The sequence below is a fragment of the Saimiri boliviensis genome, chromosome 9 (assembly GCF_048565385.1).
Source record: "Saimiri boliviensis isolate mSaiBol1 chromosome 9, mSaiBol1.pri, whole genome shotgun sequence".
Classification (NCBI taxonomy): Eukaryota; Metazoa; Chordata; class Mammalia; order Primates; family Cebidae; genus Saimiri; species Saimiri boliviensis.
This window is the reverse complement of record NC_133457.1, coordinates 45,034,759-45,057,432: the sequence shown is the minus strand read 5'-3', so window position 1 is coordinate 45,057,432 and position 22,674 is coordinate 45,034,759. Positions and strand designations below refer to the sequence as shown.

At 36.6% G+C, this 22,674-nt stretch overlaps 1 protein-coding gene across 6 annotated transcripts in view; it reads right to left on the bottom strand.

Annotated features, from left to right (window-relative positions):
* RBMS3 (RNA binding motif single stranded interacting protein 3) overlaps positions 1–22,674 on the bottom strand; it is a 1,456,421-nt gene that overhangs the window by 54,104 nt on the left and 1,379,643 nt on the right. For 5 of the 6 annotated variants that reach the window (XM_074405764.1, XM_074405765.1, XM_074405763.1 and 2 more), the window contains one exon: positions 16,975–17,022. The exons of the other annotated variant lie outside the window; for it this stretch is intronic. In XM_074405764.1, the coding sequence (XP_074261865.1) occupies positions 16,975–17,022 (48 nt within the window). The remainder of the gene's footprint in view (positions 1–16,974; positions 17,023–22,674) is intronic. 6 annotated transcript variants of the gene reach the window in all.

Sequence of the window (22,674 nt, the reverse complement as noted above, 5' to 3'; positions counted from 1 at the left end):
GCACTATGTAACTGGAAAACCAACAGGCACTCAATGCCAGCCGGTGAAAGCAATTGGGAGGGGGGCTGTACCCTATAAAGCCACAGAGGTGAAGTTGCCCATGGCCATAAGAGCCCACCTCTTGCTTCAGTCTGCCCTGGATGTGAGACATGGAGTCAGAGGGGATCATTTTGGAGCTTTGAGATTTTACTGCCCCACTGGATTTTGGACTTTCATTGGGCCTGTAGTCTCTGTTTTGGCCAATTTCTCCCCTTTGGAACTGGTATACTTATCCAATGCCTGTATCCTCATTGTATCTAGGAAATAACTAACTTGCTTTTAATTTTACAGGCTCATAGGTAGAAGGATTTGCTTCGTCTCAAATGAGACTTTGGACTTGGACTTCTGGGATAATGCTAGATGAGCTAAGACTTTGGAAGTCTGTTGGAAAGGCATAATTCTGTTTTGAAACATAAGGACATGAGATTTTGGAGGGTCCAGCAGTGAAATAATATGATTTGGGTATGTCCCCACCCAAATCTCATCTTGAATTGTTCCCATAATCCCCACATGTCGGGGGAAGGATCTGATTGGTGGAAATTGAATCATGGGGGCAGTTTCCCCCATGCTGTTCTCGTGATAGTGAGTTCTCAGGAGATCTGATGGTTCTATAAAAGGTTTTTCCCACTTTGCTTGACACTTGTCTTTTCTGCTACCACATGAAGAGGGACGTGTTTGCTTCCCCTTCCACCATGATTGTAGGATTCCTGAGGCCTCCCGAGCCCTGCAGAATTGCAAGTCAATTAAACCTCTTTCCTTTATAAATTACTAACTCTTGAGTAGTTCTTCATAGCAGCATGAGAGTAAACTAATATACCTCCCACTGTTTTAATCATTTTATCCTTTGCCCATTCGCACACAGCCAATGTTTGTGATTTGCTGATTGGCTTAAGTAGTTCTCAAACTCAACATCATGCACCAGAGTCACGTGGAGGGCTTTTAAAAAACAATGGTTCCACGTTTACCCTATGCCCTGCGCAACCCTTTTGGGTTCAGTAGATCTGGGTCAAGGCCTGAGAATCTGTATCTCTAACAAGCGCTAAGGAGATGTTTCTGCTGCTATATTGGGACTACATTTTGAGAATCATTGGTTTAAAGAATTGAAAATGCTAAGTCAAAAGCTTGGGATCCTGTGATGTGTGGAAGATTGAATATCTGTTATGACTCTGCCAATATCTCATCTAACTCTCATAGTTTATCTCTGTGGGTATTGTCATTATCTTCTTTACAAATGATAAAGCACTTCCAGAGAAACCATACATAGAGTCCATGCAAGAGATAGGATTTAAATGCTCATCTTCTTCAAAATTTGTATTCATTCTCTCACCATATGCTGCCTGCTCAGCATTGAGATGGGATGAAGTACTTCTGTTGAGCTGTCAAATTATGGTGAGAAAGAGGTAATGAAGGAACCCACTGCAGAAATGAACACAAAAACTGAACTCCCATGCTTATTTAACAAGAATGTATCAGCTGTATTGTTTACTTTATGACTCATTTTTTAACAGGCAAATTAGTGATTCTAGAAAAATGCCCATGAAGTTGTTGTACTTTCCTTTAGCCAAATAACGGCATTTCACTCTTGGTGAGATACCTAAGGAGCATTATTTTAGGAACTGAACCCTACACACACATATGCACTTTAGCATCACATGAAATTAATTATTCAAATGAATTTAAAGTCTAAATGGCTTGGTTGATAAGCACAAATGCCAGTAGTGTGAGTTTGAAAGCTAACAGGCACCTTAGAAAGTATAAGCCAAGGGCAAAATAATTCAATTGAGTTTAGAGGATTAAAAAAAAAACTCTCAAATTTTCCCTGAACTAGCGAAGTTCAAGGACATCAATCAAACATACTTTCCTAAAGGAATTAATATAACAGGGGAGTTTTTTTTTTTTTCTGTATGAATGCTAACGGAATTTAAAAAATACCTAGAGTGACTGCTTACTTTACATTTATATCCTGTTTCATAATGAGAAAAATCAAGGGGAAAAACATTTCTTTGAGAATAAGGAATTCAAGAAACTGAAATCCACAAACAGGAAAAATAAAAAAGAAAGGCTTTCAAAAGATTAATTGATATTTTAGCCCTTCGAATACCATTAATCTACAAGAATTTTCAATGTCATTTAGAAAACATTAAATTCCTTACAGACTGTCAGGAAAAATTAGGACAAAACAAATGAGAAAGAGAGGGGAAGAGAGCAAAAACTTTTCTGCTAGGTGAAAGGGTGCCTTGTTTGATCATGGCTGAAAATCCTATTTAAGGAAAACCAGTCCTATGCCCACAGGCTGGCTACATTTCTTCAGTAAGCTCTCAATGTAATAGTGTATCACTAACAGACTGAATATGGTGCTTTTCCATTTCATTAACGAAACAGAACTAAAAGACATTACTTGTTCTGATTACCATTAACAATGATGGTAGGGCACCTGATGTATGTCCAGAGAATCTGCAAAAGGCATAACATAGGCCATTGAAGAATCTATTGAAAAAAAGAATAGAAATAAAGCAAGGATGTGATGTCACTGGGACCAGTTTATGTTTCCAACGGTGTACATGTGAGGGATCTTGTCAATAAAGAGAGTACAAAAGTACTTGCACAAGGTGACACTGGGGAATCAATTATAATAATGTTAGTAGGTAAATTAATATGATGTCTATTCAGGGAAAATAATTAAGAAAATGAAACCTTTCAGATAGGCAACATTGCTGAAGGGCAGTCATATTTCTAATAGACACACTGTAGATTTCCACCAATATTTTAAATTATTTCAAATAAAAATCATTTTCCAATTATTCTACTGTCTTCAAATCCTTTCACCTCCCCCCACCTCCATTTTCTTGTCTTGAGTTTTTCCCATCCCCTTCAGAAAGCTCTCTGTACTAGTCCTTCAGTCAAATTTGCAGACTTCTGGGGAATTCTGAGTCTGTGTTCCTCTTGCTATTTTAATCTTTTGAGGTGAAAGTTAGGATTATGTAGAAGGTGTGTCAAACAAATCAGCATTTTTACATATAGGTATCATTTATTCCATCAACAAATATTTAATAAACACCTACCATAGACCAGATGTTGCTGGATTATTGAGAAATAAGGTAAATATGAGTAGACCCTGATCTAAGAGTTTATAGTCTTTACTCTAGAAGGGAGAAAAGATCATTAAACTGGAAACAGTGATTCAGTGTGTTACATGTTACGATAAAGATATTCCCAGACATCTAAGGGGATAGAAAACTCAAGACAAAAGGATAAGGGAGCCTTCCAAGAAGAAGAAAGCATTGGAGGCAATTGCTGTGAAACAAGCCAGCATTAGCAGGTTGAAGGGCAAAGGAAAACGCTTTCCAGACAAAGGATTTGCTCATGTTTATCTATTCCCACTTACACAAAGACCTGCAGGCTTGGTCCATCCCAGAAACTGAAAGCAGCTCATTATGGCAGGACAACAGAAGTAGTAACAGATGAATGTGAAAAAGTAGGCATCGGGATCATGAAGGGCCTGGTTGCACATGCTAAGGACTGAGGATTATGTCCTGAAAGTTGTGAAATGATTTGAAACACGTCATGTTTGTTTCAGGAAGGTGGCTCTGGGTCTGTAGAGAAAAGGAATGGAGCTGAAAGAAGGTTAGAATCAGCAAGACTGGTTAGACAGATGTTGTGCTAGTCCTGCCAAGGGATTACAGTTACCTAAAAGAACTTTCTAGAAAAGATACTTCTAAATTTTCGAACTGGGAGTGAAAATTCAGGCATCTGACTAGCCTAGTATTGCCTCCCCTCTTTTTTTCTCCACATTTATTAAGAGTAAAAGCCAAAATTGAAGTATATAATTGAGAGTGAGGTTTGTTTGTTTGTTTGTTTTTTGAGATGGAGTTTCACTTTTGTAGCCCAAGCCAAAATGTAACGGCACGATATCGGCTCACTGCAACCCCCAATTCCCAGGTTCAAGAAATTCTCTTGCCCCAGCCTCCCGAGTAGCTGGGATTACAGGTACGTGCCACCATGCCCGGCTAATTTTTTGTATTTTTAGTAGAAAAGGGGTTTCACCATGTTAGCCAGGCTGGTCTCGAACTCCTAACTCGGCCTACCAAAGTGCTGGGATTATAGGCCTGAGCCACCATGCCCAGCCGGTGAGTTCTTAAAGACTTATTTACATCAAAAATTTGAGCTTTAATACCATGAGGGATCGAATGAACAATCTCCAAACCGCCAGGAACTTATAATCTAAGATGGGTTGGAGAAAAGATAGGAATGTGTCAATATCTAATATAAACTCATCAGGTGCCAGCAGAGAACTTTGAGAGTTTTCAAAATAAAGTGTGAAAACGGGAAAGGAACTCACAGAAGAGACAGACCATTAAAGATGGGTAAGATTTGATCCACAGAGATGGCAAGTGCAGCAGGGAAGAAATTCCAGGTGGAAAGTCAGCATGAGCAAAGACAACAAAGACTCACTGCTAAACACATCCAACAAACAACTGTGACTAGTCAAAGAAGAGTCATGAAGTGGACAGAAAGAAAACTAGTTGGGAAAGCAGCTTGAAAATTAATTATACGTAGCAGGCCTTGAACACAAGGCTGCTGAATTCTTAATGCTTGCAGCATTTGAGTGGTGGGTCTTGACAGAGAAAATAATTAATCATCTCCACTTTCAGAATTTATTTAATTAGAGTCCACCTTGCTCCCCAAAACTGAGGCAGCTTCCAAGGTTGTAACAAATATTGCAGTGTCAAATAAGTGAGAAAAATGAGGTGAAGGGAAAGAGAATAAGATGAAGTCAGCAAACAGACTAATTAAATAAATGCTATTAAAACGTTATCAGAGTTAGTTAGCAATGATTCTTACAAGTCACTGTGTCCATTAGGTAAGGAAATGAGCTAGGTGCATTGAAGAGTGATTCTCAGTACGGAGTCTGAAAGGAAAAGATACTATGTAGTCTAATGAACAACAGCCTTAATATAGCAAAGCAAGTTTCCAAGTGCTATTTATTATAGTCTCCTTCAAACATAAAAATATGGTACTGTGACAAGCTATGCTTCATGAAGAGCTGTTTTCTCAGGGGTACAGTGGAATGCAGTCATCCAAGTAAAACAGCTTTTTGAGCTTAATTCAAGGATCTAACTTAGAGTATCCAAGGAATATGGATATACCACGTAAGATCCAAATATTTCTCCAAAAACATCATTTCTCTTAGCCAAGGTTCTGAAAGGTAAGAGTGGCAATGACTTTAACATTGTTACACTTCTTGAAAAGAATTTGGAATGTAGCTTTCTTTGCTGCTGGTTACATACAGGTCCGTATGTTTAAGCTATCAGCTGGTATCAGCACTGGATGATAATCTCAAATGGAAGAAATGAAGAAGAATGAGAACCCATTGACTCATTTCAACACATTGACCCCTTCACTTCGAGGTTAGCTGAAGGAAGGAAAATATTCCTTCCAGAAAAATCTTAGGTCTCCTCCCACATGGAGACCAATGAGCAACTATCCTCACACTGTTTCTATGGCATGACATAGCTGTTACATCTGCCTCGCTGTATAATAATCTCCATAAGCTAACTACTGCTTTGAGTAGTCTAACATTTCTGGTATATATACTGGTTATGCATTTGAGGTCTGCTGTTAGAAAAGATGACTTTAGATTCAGAAATCTGATCTGTATCCTACTTTCTGGCAGTGATCAGGTAGTAGGGATCATTATCTACTAAAGTAACTTTTAGTTGTCCTATTAATGTATTCTTGCAGATAAAAATTTTAAATGTTAATCTCAAAATGTATTCAAGAACTTGTGTAAAGGATGAATAGGAAAGAGAAGTGCTAGGTGTTGGTACCAAAACAACATGAAAATAATAAAACGAAAATGTAATAAGAACCCAGACTAGATCTGGGTTAGAGAATGGAATGGGTTAAGCAGATCCAAAATATGTTGTAGAAATAGAATCTACACGCAAAAGGAAAATTGCACACGGCATAGAACGCACCAAAATATCTCTGAGGTTTTCAGCACCATTGGCTGGAAGAAAAATAACTCACCAATTTGTAAGAGATTTCCTATCCTATTCCAAGGTTAGTATAATATTAAATCATACGATTCTCTCCCCAAAGAGAAGAGCTATACTCTAAGCTACTGTAAAAGACTGTAACAATCTTAAACTTGTAGCTACATTTAAAAAATCTTGGCTTAGAGAAATAATCCTTATAGAGGTTTGCTTGAACCCTAGGGAAATTTACAGAAGAAACTAGATTGAGAAGAAAGATTGAATATGAAGAAAGAAGAAGAATGCCTGAAATTGTGACTAAGAAGCTTGAACTATAAGTGGGCCAGTAAAAGTGGATGGGGGATATCTTGGAAATACTTGGAAACATTGGCATGGAAACCAAAACAGATGAATCGATTTGGAGGTCATCTATATACCTGTTAAAAGTGAGGAAGCACATGATGTCATCGAGAAGAAAAAAATGAAGTGTAAAGTGTTGGAATCTTGAGATGGAATCCACACATTTCATTAAGCATAGGAAAAATCATCATTGAATAAATATATATCGAAGCAGGTGCATTTGGGATGGAGGGCAATCAATGCTATAAGATCATAAAAACAGATTAAGACAGACGAAGTCAAGAACATCGAAGGAGGGGTTAACATTGACAAAAAGAGGACTATGCCTTGACAAAGCAGGAAGACAGGAAGAAGGAAAAAATGAAGAAACAAACATCAGATCAGATAAAATGTGGTATTGATCTTCTCATAAAGAAAGAGATGGCCGGGCGCGGTGGCTCAAGCCTGTAATCCCAGCACTTTGGGAGGCCGAGGCGGGTGGATCACGAGGTCGAGAGATCAAGACCATCCTGGTCAACATGGTGAAACTCCGTCTCTACTAAAAATACAAAACATTAGCTGGGCATGGTGGCGCGTGCCTGTAATCCCAGCTACTCAGGAGGCTGAGGCAGGAGAATTGCCTGAACCCAGGAGGCGGAGGTTGCGGTGAGCCGAGATCGCGTCACTGCACTCCAGCCTGGGTAACAAGAGCGAAACTCCGTCTCAAAAAAAAAAAAAAAAAGAAAGAGATGGTCTTTTTTTTTTTTTTTTTTTTTTTTTCAGCGTAAATGGCAGGAACCATGTTTGGAACTTAAGAAGGTGATAAAGGTTAAAACAGCTGAAGGAGCATAAACATGAGTGAGGGTGAAGCTGAGGTTATAAGGAACCAATTTGTAGAGGACACAGAAACTCCCTGTGGAATGATTGTGACAATCAAATGTTACAAATCAGTCCATGTAGGGCACTAAGTACAGTGCCTCGAATATAGTATGCATGTGATGAATGCATACTATATGATGAATAAAATGTGATGAATAAAACACCATTTTGCCCTCTCTCATGTTGGCATTTATATTTCATCAAGGACATTTAATATTCTGCTATATTTTTGTTAGGCGATATTATAATTGCCCTTGAGATAAGAAAATAATTTATGGAAATCTTTCAAATAACCTTTAATTAGCTGGTAACTATTTGCAAGGTGATACGTAGCATTCCCAACTAAACAATTTTCAAAGATTATCAACAATTATCAGACAAGGCCATTCAGTGACTGTGATGGATGAAGGAGAGACAGGTACATTCTGCAAACCTTAACAATCAAACATTTCCTCTTTCAGTCTAACATTAATGACATGATTGGCATCTTCGCCAATGACAACTCCAGCCCTTGTCTCTTCCTCCCATCTGCAAACTAACACTTGAGACAATCATTCAATTGCCTCCCATTTCCAGATATCACTCAATGCAGAATAAATGGTCACTTCTTCACGCCCTTCCCAAAGTCATATTGCACAAGCTCCAATTCTGTAATAAGTACGTCCAGACTTCCTTTTCTGAGATGCTGCCTTGTTTCAGCAAGCTAACAAACTTAACTCTGTTTGACTATAGTTGATCTTTGGTTTTCTTTGGCGGGTAGGCTTTAACCTTCCAGAACAATTTATCTCAAAAAATCTCAGTAATTTTTATGAAATCTTCATATTTTATTTGCTAAAGTAACTGCTCAAATATGAATGAAATTCATATTTCCTGGATCTGGAGTCATGTGCATTCGCATAGCTGAGTCTCTTGGGCAGACTCCTAGACTCAGAGAAAGCACAAAATTGCCTGATAGAAAACAACATACTGATATTTTTACATCATCAAAATGAATAAAACTTAGTGGTAGAGAAGAAGGAAGAATAAATCATATCTTGGGTGACAAAAGCATTTAGAAGTTATATCAGCTTGATTTGCTAAGTATAAATATTTTGTAATATACAGCTCAGGGAAACAAATTATCTTCAACAGATTTCATTTTAAGCAGAAGAGTGAAAAAACATGTATATAATAGTAGTCTAATTTGCAGAAGTTAGACTTAATATGTAATTAATAGTGTATTATATATGGTCCCCTTTCAAATATGTCCTATCAATTCTGTAAATCACAAGAGCCTGGAAGTCTCACATAATATAAACTGGGAAGATTTTAGGTTGTTCCAAGTGCCGCATGCAAGCAATATAATATATCACTTGAAATGTGATTTCAATATGAAAAGCAGCATTAACAATTGGTTATGGAGATGCTAATCTTCTGATGAGTGCAAAATGAATTTAAATAAAATTTAATGACTTTATAGAATCGCTAAAAAATTCTGCCAATTCTATATAGAGATACAATGTCCCTTTTAATTTTGCACTAAATGCCATAATATTGAGATGTGATGAGTGCAGATGGGTAAAATGTTCGAGGTTACCACTGCTACCGCTACCACCCATATAATCACCACATCCATCATCATCTTATTTTCATTTTCATACAGTCATGTTTTTCTAGTACATAAATGTCTCCTAAAAACTGTTGATATTTCAAAGACCGCTTAATATTAAAGTTTTAATAAATTACAAAGATAGCAAAGCAACATTTCAAAAAGTTTAGGAAATAGAAATTGAAAACACACATGATAATCATTTTATGCATTCCTGTCTAGATTTCTTTATGTGTATATTTTAGGACTCAGAATCATAATGATTGTTCACTTTTGTCATTTTTTTTCCACTGTGAATTATGTGCATTTCACTGTGCATATTTATTTTTCATGTTATTAAATGTTTATATTTATTACATTAATTCACCTAGTAATATCATAATAGTTTGATCAATAAGAAAGATAATATAATTAACTCTCTCACTATTTATTTTTAGATATTGAGTCTGGAAACTATTTAAAAAAGACTCCTTTCTTTGGGTCAGTTAATCTAACACAGCAAATGTAAGATTAGTATACTTCAGAAAGTCCTAACACCCTTTCCTGAATGCAGAGACAGGAAACAGAAAGGAAGCTTCAATTATTTAATATCGATCATGAGTCAGGCCCTTACTATGTACTTTGGATATATTCTTTCAATTAACCTTTTATTGTTGTGCATACATAAAGAGGTAATGAATAGATTATCTACTCTATACTCTTAAGGAGAGAAAAAGTAAGCTTCAGAAATTTCAAGTAACTTTAATTGTTAAAACATAAATAAACAATAGGACCCAGGAATCACATACTCCCTGTGGATTCTAAAAGTCATTTTCATTTTTTCTAGCCTACTTTTTCCTGTTCAAAATTGCACGTGTGAGAATGAAAACAACAACAACAACAACAACAACAACAACAACAAACACAACAGTGTCTGATGGTAAATTTTAGATAAGATCAACACATAATCAATATCATCTTTCATTTTGTCTTTCCACTAAGATGTTTAGCACAGAAACTTCCCTTAGCCCATTAGTATTTCTTCATTTATTTTTTACTATAGGAATTAGAAGCTTTGTAATTCCCAGGTGAATTTGTGAAGGATTTACAAAATTAAGCACTGCATTAAGAAGCACCGTTAAAAATACCCGCAGATCAACAAACAGTTAAGAACAATAGCGAGAATATGCTACCAGGAACATTTGCAATGTACTCCAACTAATTTCAACTATCCTGATAACCAAGGCCAAGGAGAAATAGATTAGACTGGGTATTTTACACTATTAGTTAAAAATAAGTATATTCATTCATCTGGAGAGAGATACTTGCTGAGACACTGAACTCAAGGATCTATTAATCATTTGCTTCTTTATATAAAAGACGTTGGCTAAAATAACAGACAATTATGTTTGCTCTTTTGGCATCTCAAAATGCTGGTAACGTTATGTAATGTATCACTTCTGTAAGATAGAAGAGGTTAAAATATTACATTTTAACTGGGAGAAAACATTTCAACAGGGATGCCCAATTATATGGTTCAGGCATTTTGCATTCTGATTTAACTAATTTAACATAGGGTCTAGAGAACTGTTAACATGTTTATTAGGCAGTATCTCTCCAGAATCAGATGTCTCTGGCATGCCTCCGGCAAGGGCTGAAACACAGTGAATTCATGACTATATTCTCTGACAGGCGCCTCAAGTGCCCACTTTGTGCAGTTGATTTAAAAAGGGAAACGTGATTTCTGTACCAGATGTGCTAATTCCTGCACATGCAATTAGCTTACTTAAGTCCATTGTTTTCTTGCAAGTGCTCTGCTGTCTATTATGTAGGCTCTGCCCTTTTGTAGATGACTGAGGCACTAAGTGATGCTGTGTGCTGCTGCTGTGGGATGCTGTAAGTCAGTTGCTGCCACTCACTGAAAGATTCGACTAAAAAAGCATCTTGAGAAGCTGCCTTTTTATTTGATATGTGTGCTGCATCACCAAGCATCATTTTTCTCCGACCTTGCCACAGAGGGTAGTCCTATCTCCTGCCATCCCAGGCTTGCCCTGTCTAGCATTTGGCTTTTAGACAAGACCAGGAAAACTTTCCTTTATGATTGGATTGCAAAGCAACAAACAGTACTCAGAGAATCAGCTACCCAGGGGGAAACAGAATAGCTGAAATACTGGTAGATCAAGAGTAATTTCAGTGGACACTAATCAACAATTAACAACAGTAACAGACAAAGCACCACAGGTGGTATGACAAAGATGTAAAATATATTTCCCTATAAATCTTTTGGGATAATATATTTCTCATCTTTTCTCTAAATTTCTAAAAGTACAGGATTCTAAAGGCTGCCAAGAGGATCTTAAACAGAATGTATGTGTGATTTTCCTGACTGGTGATCTCCTGTTGCTAATATAAGTCCTAGAAGACTAATATATAATGAAAATGTTAAAAAAAATCTTTAAAGGGTTTTAATACATCAATACTATAATCAATTGTTCTGTACACACTAAAACACTAATAAATGTCTTTCTGGACCTTCATCTCAATCTCTACCATCTCAGACTTTGATATTTCATTTGTCTTTTATGAAATGAAAAAGCTCAAAAATGTTAATTTTAAGGGAAAGGCACTTGATATATACTAACAAAGTATCAGTGATAGTATTTAGTTTGGAATACTTATAAGAAGAAAGTGATTAGAAAGAGCATGGGTAGGCAAACTAAAGCCCACAGTCCAAATCCAGCTTGCTGCCTATTTTTTGCACATCAACCTTTAATGAAATACAGCCATGCTCACGTCTTCGCCCATGGTTTGTGTCTGCTTTCATGCTGCAATGGCAGAGTGGAATAGTGATGACATAGACCATATGGCTTGCAAAGCCTAAAATATTTACTATCTGGACCTTTACAGGAAATGCTTGCTGGATTAGAAGATAACACATAGGATTTTACACCCACCTATCCCATCCTATGAAAAGAAAATTAAAAACCTGGGCTAAATAACAGTGATGTTTATATATTAGACCAGTCCAGTTGCCTACTTTAATACATAAATAACAATTGTGGTCCCACAGAAAAAGTCTTCAATCATTCAATTTTTATAATTTAGTGAACCAAATAAATGCACCAGCAGGAACATGATAACTCAGCATGCACAAGCCTATGTGTCAAAACTTGCACTAAAAACATGTACAAAGTCATGCTCTGCAGACCACCCTATATGTCTGTCATATGCTACATTATGTGGCAGTTCTTTATAACCTTTTACTCTGTTAAAGTCTTTGTTCTTTGAGGGACCTACCCTTAGTTTTTTGGAGCACTGTAGCTGCTTTGCAAATATTAGTTGAATAAATGAAGAATAAGTAGAGCAAAGTCTCTAAGAACTTATTACGGAGAAAAATAATCCATTAATTCATTTAAAGAAAGGCACTTTTGTAGTCATATAAATGCATGGAACTTGAGCAAAGAAATGAAACTGATTTTCATGTGTGGCTGGTGGGAACTCAACAACGTGTCAGGTCTTTTACAATAAATACAGTTTAATGGCTAATTGTTGCTAATTGGAGGTACCAATGCACTTGATTTTTAATTAAAAAATGGAAATTATTTGTAATTAGTGTATGGTATCTATGAAAACAAATGTTGCTTAGAGCTTGAAAGATGGTCTTATTTTCTTGTTCTTTGTAGTAGCTAAGATACTCTTCCTTTCCCTCCTCTGCATGATAGAGGATAGTTTTACACAGTGATTGTCACATAAGAAGCAGCAGCATAAAAATAGCTTTCATCTAAATCTTTGCTTGGACATCACCAATTCCAAATGAATGAGGCTTTCCAGTGCAAACTTATATTACTTAAAAAAAAATGTGAGAACTGTATTGCTGTTTATAACGATGAATTTTGTCTTAATTGCACCAAGTGCCACAGTGAAGAACTTTATTCTTAGAGCACAACTCCATGGCTCGAAATCTGACATTTAAAGAACTTCTTACTTGACTGGTATATTGTGATTTATACAAACTTTTTCTGTGAAATCTCATCATGAAGGTGTACTGATATCACTTACTATTTCAGCCTATTTCAGCTGGTGTGTAAAAGGTTAGAGTAAAGAATGAAAATATGTTCTACAAGTTCTACAGGTTCTTTTCAGTATTTTGGGGGACCCGTTTTTTTATTTTCTTCTCTCTTTTTTTTTTTTCAAACCTAGGTTCAAATTCTGAACTCAAACTTTTTAGAAAAAGAGGATACATTTTGATTCTACTTTAGTTATCTGGTGATAGCGGTCTTTTGCTTGATTTCATTTGGATGTCATTCAAGGAAAGTAAGCTCAAAACAACAGATACAAAAATCTGGCTACAAATTATCTTCAGTTTTCATATGTGTTTCAGAAAATACAACCATGTATAGAAAATGATATTTTACTATGCCTTTACATATTTCTATCACTAACGTTTGCTTAAAAGAGGATCTTCTAAGGAGGTAGAGTTGTTATGGAACAGAAACACTAAAAAGAGAATAGATTCCTGATTTGGTGTGAAAATGCAGAGGGTAGTTTCAGCTTTTGGTCTCCTCTCCTTGAAATGAGCTGGGTAAGGCCTAGCAGAAATAGAGGCAAGGAGAGGTAACTCCAGGGAAATACATCAGAGATGCTTCTGTTTCCCAAACTTACTTCTTTCTTTTGAACATCACCACTTTTGCTTTAACTCTTTCTTCCCAGATTATCATATTTTTAAAGACTTACTCATTGTTGAAGCTTAGATATTTACCTCAAACGCTTCCTAAGTAAAATACTATTGAGCCATGTACAATTTATTCATGGCAAAGAACACAGAAAACGATACAAAACTAAAATACGCAAAAATAAAATAATTCCACTTAATTTGTCACTTTTTTTTTTTTTTTTTTTTTTTTGAGACGGAGATTCACTCTTGTTACCCAGGCCCCAGGCTGGAGTGCAATGGCGCGATCTCGGCTCACCGCAACCTCCGCCTCCTGGGTTCGGGCAATTATCCTGCCTCAGCCTCCTGAGTAGCTGGGATTACAGGCACATGCCACCATGCCCAGCTAATTTTTTGTATTTTTAGTAGAGACGGGGTTTCACCATATTGACCAGGATGGTCTCGATCTCTTGACCTCATGATCCACTCGCCTCGGCCTCCCAAAGTGCTGGAATCACAGGCGTGAGCCACCGTGCCCAGCCCAATTTGTCACTTCTTATGTTCACATTAATTAACTCTCTTAACTTCTGTCACGTTCACCTCAAATCCACTGTGGCCACCTGCTCCCACGATTTGAACTTCACCCAGAAATAGTTTATTATTTTACTAACTGCACTGTACATCTCATTGAAACTGCTAATCTCTTTGTTTCGTCTTCTACCTCTCATCTACCACTGCCTTCTTTTTCCTTCCTTCTTTATTCTTTCTTAAACCCGTAGTTTGCCACTCAACTACTTCCTTGTCAATATCATCATTGCACACTCTTTTTTCCTCACTTCACCTAGTAAATACTTAACCCTGCATTAATTCACCTGTCTGCGTTCTTGGCTATCGAACACAGCCATAGAAAATGAAACAGCCTCATAGATTAATCACATAAATACCTAGTCCATAGCCTCAAAATTCTATGGATTGTTAGTTGGCCTTCTCATGCCACAGTTTTCCAAATCTCTGTTTTTCTTATATTCTTACTAAGTGCCATCTCTCTCTCACTCTCAGAAGATGATATCACCTAATATTACACAGAAAAACAGTATTTGTCTTCCTTAAGATTTCAAATATTCTTTCTAGATTCTTGATTCTCTGTACTTCATGTATTTATCACAAATAACAACACAAATAAATGTTGTTATTAATGCTATAATGGTCTTATATTGTACCATAATATTTTGATCAGGGGTGTATTTTCTGTTCATCTTTCTATCCCCAGTACTTGAGTATAGTGTTTAGACTCAGAAGTTATTCAATACATGTTGAAATATTGATTGAATGAAATTGAGTTATGTCTCTGTAAACTATCAAGCAGATATCTGAACTTCAATAAATTAAGGCAATTTAGTTAGATGCTACACTGGCAAAGAATTGATTATTTGTGTTGTCCAATATTGGCATATTGGAAGATATGGGTAGGAGATATTACGATACTGTTTCACTTTCCTGATGTGGCCAGTGGTTGGGAAAAAGATACTCTATTTTGCAAAAGTCACTGAAGTTGTCCTATGAGCCAATTAACAAGCATTTTAGGAAGGCAAGTCTATTTCTATTTAGACGTAGACCAAAGAAGTCTGTGAAACTTATGGAAAACTACCACTTAAATCTTATAGGGGGAAAGTAACTGTGAAATCTCCCGTAATGTTATTTTTCATATTAGCTTTATATTAGTCACTTCCTTTGTACTCCACTGTTGAGATCCTGGGATGATTTTTTGTTATATACAATATATCATACATAACCTTTTTAACTGCTCCATGTGATTTTTATGTCTTCTTGCTCAAGACCACATAAAACTTTCAGATTAAGTTTCTTAAAGCACTGTTTTTATCAAGTCATTTATCTGATCCAGAACTTTCAGTGGCCCTGTGTATGCGATCAGGTGAGAACTCCTGATCTAGATTTTCAGCCAGATCTTCTGCCTCAATTGACTTATAGAACCTGACCTATGACTCATACCTAATAAGTACTTTTAATGATTTGCTTGCTTTTTCCATTACGTTCTTGAAAGTAAAATCAGGAAACAAACCTAGTTGAAGGTAAGTTCTAGTTTGTGTCTTTTACTTTTATGAATATTGTTAAGTTATCAAGAGTAGATGTCTCTTATTAAATGAAAATATCATGTATGAAACAAAATCTCTTCCCTGGGCCCCCAAATCCTCAATGAAATCAGCATGTTAAGATATGACAGGACATACACTTAGGGAAAAAAAAAAACTAAGTGATATTTTCATTAGTGGCAATTTATTATAGAGACTCTGAAGAGGACCAAAGTGACTCATAGCCAAAAGCTAACTTATTTTTCCTCAATGGGACATTATTAATTGAAGTTTCGAGATGAGTATTCAGCCATGACTGTAACTAAACAAGGCTATAAGAAATTGAAAAATAATTACCCTTCAGATGCTGGGTCAAGCAAACAAGTGGTCAAAAGCAAGACATCCCCTGCCTGAAATTCACCATCAGGTTGCCAGATTCAACGGCTCTGTGGGCTCGTTCAGGCTATTTCTAACCTTTGTTTCTTGTTCTGTCTTTTCAATGCATTTCCGGCTTTGAATTTTATGACCTTGCAGTCTGACACGGCAAAGAATCAAACAATTCATGCTCTTCAGATTGCCAGTATTTTATTTAATTTAAAAATTAACAAAAATAAAAAATATTGTGCCCATTTTTCTCCTTGCAAGAAACCAAAATTCAAAATTAAAATTAAAGCCCAAGAAGATCTGTGCAATTCAGAATAAAAATTCACGTCTTCACACAGACATATCCTATTACAGACTGCACTAGTAAATTTTATGAAACAACTTAAATATTGCTAAAACCCTCGAGACACTAACATATTTTCAAATCAACCACTGCCACTTTGTTGTACAAATGGAATAATGGCAGTTTTTCTTTCAATATCCAAAAGAATCACTTTAGGAACGAATTTGAAGTTTTGATTCATTCAACAAACAATTATATCAAGCAACTACTATGTGTCAGACCTTATGCAGGGTGCTGAGCAAGCAAATGGGATGATTTCCAATTTAGAAGAATTCTGGTCTCTAAAGCAGTGCTTCTCAAACTATGTTTTATTAATCTGTGCCCTCTTTTGCTACACATAAAATTATTTTCCCACTTTTCAGGAATTTGATGACCATGTCTAACACTGAGAAGCATTGATACACAGAACATAGATTCTATCTTCTGTGTATCCTTGACAGACAAAATGGCTTTGAGTTTTTACTTTCTATTTAAAATGCAACATATTTATTTTCCAGACATATAACTGAATTGTAATATTAAGTGTATGTTTCTGAACTACGTATACCCCTTCCAAACTGTAATTCAAATTTCCTGCACCCACCTCTGTTGAGAATCACTGCTTTAAAGAGTTTGAAAAGAAAAAAACAAAACAAAAACGAAACAAAACCAGGCAAGCTCCATCTCTCCCCTCCAATCCAATCTTAAAGGAATTAGAATTTTCCTACCTGACACAACAGCTGGTGGAGTATCATAATCCTGTCTTGGGATTGAATCTTTGAATGAAAAGAGCATGAGAAAGAATGCAATGAAGTACAAAAGAAAATAAAATAGAATCAGTCCTAACACGTGGAAGAGCCCGCTGTGTATCATACGGTTGCCTGACCCCTCTGCCTTCCAGCAGTAAAGGCATTATGATTCCTCATTTGCATTCTATACCATGGTTCCTATTACCACCACAGTGTACATGTTATTAGGTCCCGTTAGACTTGCTGGGACTGTACAGTTTGTTCTGAAACACTGTCATCTTCCACAGTCTGTTTGGTACCTCCCTTAGGGAATCAATGTAAAATTTTTACCCTCTCTGGCTGACGAAAGAGTTCTACAAGACAGCCCATCTAGAGGGGGCCGAGAGCATGATATGAAACAAGGTTCTGGAGAACAAAAGAAAAGAACTAAAATTTAAAAGAGAAAAATAAAAAATTTGTACATTCTCATACTCTGTGAAGACTAACACATTTTGAAGGCAAAATTTCATTATTTATTACTCAGCTCCAGCTCTGATCCCAGGGGTTGTCCGTGAGGCAGAGCGGCGGGTGCTTTCACCTTAAGGCCAAAAAGCTTTGTGTGTTGCAACTGTGGAAGCAGAGAGACACAGAACAGAATCTATCGAACATGATGGTTATCTTTATCCCAAGTCTCCTAGCACTGAAGGTGTCAAATTCTAGATAAAGCTTAATTAAACAACATAGCAATCATTTCAAAATTAGGAGTTTTATAGGACAAAACAGATCTGCTTTTTTAAAGATGGAAAAAGAGCTTTGAGCTCACTGAAATTTCTTTAGCTAGGCATCTTAAAAAGGAGACTGGGATATGGCATAGGTCTAAGGTCGCCCTTCTAAAAATGGAAAATTCTAGAATTCTAGTTTATTCCCCCACTCCCCTTGGAGGGGTAAACTCTAAAAGAAACTTGATATTGTTTAGATTGAAATCAACTGCCAACACATGGTTAAACAGATGCTCTTGTGTGACTCTTATTCCATTTATACGACCGTTATTAAAAGCAAAAATCCCAAATTTTCTTTTTCCACCCATGTGACAACTTTTGGACTATCCCATATTTCTCACTTTCATCTCCTTGCCACGAAAGGTCAATGTTAATCACCCTCTCCTGAGTCAATGGCATGCGAGAAGACAGATTAGAACTTGAACATCGCAAGGCACTTTGAGCAGCAAAAGCAAACATGATCACAAGATTCAAATGCAAATAAACCAGACACATGAGTTATTCTGTTTCTTGCAACAGGTACCTGAACTACTGAGTTGATTAGAATTCCCAATTCTAGAATAATTAGAATCATTTTTAAAATGTTTCCAAATTGTTAAAATAACGGCAATTCCTAGTACCTTTTGAAAAATTGCAATCACACATCAATTACCACTCCAAACCAAAAAAAAAAAAAAAAAAAAAAAAAAAGAGTTAATTATTGGACCATGCTACTAGTCGTTTTCCAAGAATATACTTATGACATTTTAAAGTAAATGATAAAAGCCAATAATGTTTATTGCTGAATAGTTGGAGAATGTAGAAAAGCATAATGATTAAAAAAATGACTCCTAATCACATGATCTGGAAATAGCCACACTTGTTTTATATTTCTCGACAGCCTTATAATACATTTTTATAGGTGATATTGAGCTCCACACATACAAATTGACATCGTTCCTTCCTTCCTTTTTCCTTTCTTTCTATAGACAGGGTTTCACTCCATTGTTCAGGCTGAAGGGCAGGGGCACCATCATAGCTCACTGTAACCTCAAAGTCCTGGGCTTAATTGATCTTCCTGCTTCCTTCTCCTCAGTAGTTGGACTACAGGGTACACAATAATGCCTAGCTAATTTTTATTTTTTGTTAGTGTGAGGGGTCTTGCTGTGTTAATCACGCTGGTCTCCAACTCCTGACCTCAAGCAATCTTCCTGCCTAAGCTTCCCAAAGTGCTATGATAATAGGCAGGAACCACCACAGCCTGCCAAGTTTTTAAAATTTGACATTATTAAAAAAACATTTTCCTAATTATTTAATACTCTTACGATTTCATGCTACGTTACATTCTGGTTTATGGATGGATTATAATATATTTAATTCTTCTTCTTTGTTAGACATTATAAAGAACACTGCGTCAAATATTTTTGAGGTATAATGACTTTTCTGTTGTTTCAGAATATTTCCAAAGAAGCTTCTCAAAGCTGTAAGTGCTTGGTCAGTCAGTATAAATGTCTTGAAATATCTTGATTGACTACCTGTCGATCCAACTGATACTTATACAAATTTAGATTCCTATCATGAAGCAATCAGTGCTAGAGGATGCTTATTTTCCTACACCTTCATTAGCAATTTATACTATATTTTGATAACTTTATTTGATGGGATATAACTGGTGTGTATTTGATTAAATTACTGTTTCTATTTCTTTAATTATGATTTTTGCAATATTCTTTAGCATTCTATTTACTCTTTTATCAACTACCTGTTCATTTTTTTTTTCACATTTTATCTATTGAGCCTTTTTCATTGTTTTGGTAATTTATGTAAATTCAGAATTTTTTTCTTTTTTTTTTTTTTTTTTTGAGACAGAGTCTCCCTCTGTTGCCCAGGCTGGAGGGCAGTGGTGCAATCTCAGCTCACTGCAACCTCTGCCTCCCCGGTTCAAGTGATTCTCCTGCCTCAGCCTCACAAGGAGCTGGGATTACAGGCACCCACCACCATGCCCGGCTAATTTTTGTATTTTTAGTAGAGATGAAGTTTCACCATGTTAGCCAGGCTGGTCTCAAACTCCTGATCTCATGATCCGCCCACTTCGGCCTCCCAAAGTGCTGGGATTATAGGCATGTGCTACCATGCCTGGTCCTCAGAATTCCTTTTTTTAAACAGCAAAAGTGTAATATTTACAAATATACACTCATACTACTAGACTTTCACTTAATGCCAGTTCATTTATTATGTATAAGACTCCCTCTAAAGGTCTTTCATTTTATGATAAGACTAAACCAAATTTTTAAAACTATTATCTTTTTAGATATATTTTCTCTTTTGTATTTGAGTGTTTTAAACTAATCTTTTTCCTAAAACCTGTTTTAAGAGATGTACTCATTACCATTTATGATACTGCTTCCTGAATCAGAGTCCATTTATCATCCCGTTAGCTTTTTAAAACTCTATCTTAGTATTTATATTCATACCTAATAACAGAAAAAAAGCACAATGTCTAAACAAAGTGAATAATTGAGGATTTTCACCTGATACCATCAATATTTCAGAGCAGTCAAGGAGTGGTGTGGCTGAAAAGCACTAGAGAACTGTGGGGAATAAATGGAGTACAATTACAAGGTTATTTTTGTGAGTGACTATGGTTACACTGTGGGAATTCGATGATATCACAAATCACCAGTGGCAGGGAAAACACAAATCAAACGGCAGACACAAAGCCTGCAGAACAAAAACTTTTTATTTTTTCCAACAGATTCTGGTGACATTGTAAGCCACTGGTGACCAGCAACTGAACAAATGAAAAGGAGATAAGAAACTTGTAAAACAAGATTGTCATGCAATTTGGAGGTTTTCATAACACAGTAAAATCTCCAGTGGTTTCTGCTAAAGCTTACAATAAAGTGATAAGAAGTTATGGATAATGGGGCTTTGGTTCCATCAAGGGAATACCGTGACAAAAAAAAATAAACAAAAGTAGAAAAAGCTAGGAAAATCCTTCAGGGTCAGCAGAGCCCGGAAATAAAACAGTTACGCTGCTTGCATAAAATGCATTCTTTTTTTGAGGCCAGCAGATTCTGTCTAGCTTAAAAATAGAGAATTGAACAATAAACATTTGAGGTGGAAAACTGTAGGGAAAGGTTAATTAAACTACATGGCATTCATTTCAAAAGTTGAGGTCATGGGAGACACATATATCTGCTTTCATGAAATGGAAAAAAGAGATTTTGGCCTGGTATAATTCCTTTAGCCAGGGACTTTAAAAAGAAGAGTGGGACTAAGCCTGTGGCCAAGATCCCCCTTCTAAAAATAGAAAATTCGAATATAGCTCCAACTTCCATCAGCCCTGATCACTTCCTTCTCTGGATTATTCACGGGATCTCTCTCTCCTCTGCCCTGGGAACCCATCTGTTTCTAGAGTTTAGATTCCTGTATTAATCTTTCCTTGTCACTGTTCACACCTTGTTTTGCAGAATTTCTGTGAGCTCAGGTGTCTGAAAGCATCTGAAATGTTTTAGTTAGGAGAGAGACACAGTCAGATAATTTTAGATTGACTACCTGTGACAACAGGGCAGAGAAAACGGATTGGAGCAAATTGACATTGAAAGCAGGAAGAACAATTAGGGAACTGTTACAATTAATCAAACGAGTTCCAGGGAAGAAACTCTAGAAATGCGGAAGAGAGAATGTATTTCACCAATGTCTATGAGACAAAATCAGTGGGACTTGAAACGTAATTGTGCACGATGGTGAGGGAGAAAGAGAGGGTCTAGATTGGGTCCTAGATGTAAGGCTTGGCTACAGGGCAAATGGTTGTGGCATTAGCTTGAAAGGAGACAGGGAGAAGAAATATACAAGAGAAAGAGGTTTCAGTTGGGAGGAAGCTCTGGAAAGCTCATGAAATTAGTTTGGGTCATGCTGAACTTGAGTTACCTGAGGGAGATTTACATGGAGATACTTAGCAAGCAGTTAGATAAATGAGTCTAAAGTTCTTAGATGAATTAGCACTGGGGACTGAGATTTAGGAGTCAACAGGGAAGCCAGCATTTAAAATCATGAGAGTGAATGAGATTGCTTATGAAAATCATACGGAATAAGTATGTTAAAAATGAACCTTTGGCTTACCAATCTGTGCAGAAAGAGAAGGAATGGCCAGAGAGGTTTGAGGAGAACCGGAAAAACCTTGGGCAGGAGTCACAAAATGGGAGTTCTTGGGACAAACTGGGCCCAATATTTAAATATAGAGAAATTTCCAGTCAAAGCTCAAGAATTCAGCTTATCTTTAAAAGTGAGAAAGTGAGACCACCCTGGGTCTGCATGTCCATGTGGCAATAGCCGTACTACTAATACCGTAGTGCCTGTCCTTTTCTGACAAGGCATCCATATTTCAGGCTGCCAAAGGCACCACCTCTCACTTGTATTTGCCCAAAACTCAAGCAGAGATAGTATTACTATCGCATGGAAAATACATCTCTAAAATATAATCTCCAATATCATATATGTTTATATGGCATGACTATGTTTTGTGATATAGGCAGATATTTAAAAATTGATTATATGTTTCCAAGGGTTGTTGCTTGAACTTGATCTACTTCATTTGGTAATATAACCTGGCTAGACTCTACAGGCTTTTGAGTTTGCTACCCTAAAAGAGTATGTTAGCAGCCAAATAAATGGAGACAGTAAGTGAGTTATGCCCTGGACTTTACAGGGTGCTACATCACTTCTGGGCACCTAAACCAGATTCCCACCAGTTTGAAGCTACTGGAGGTAAAGGGTATGAGCAGCTCATTTGATTTGCACATGGTGAGTTTCACACTGTGTAAGTACGCTGCATACTATCATTTCATTAACACTCAGAATGTGCCTGGGATGCAAGTATTATTTTTCCCATTTTGTAAAATGAGAAAGCAAAAGTCCTGAGAGGTTAAGTAACCTGCCT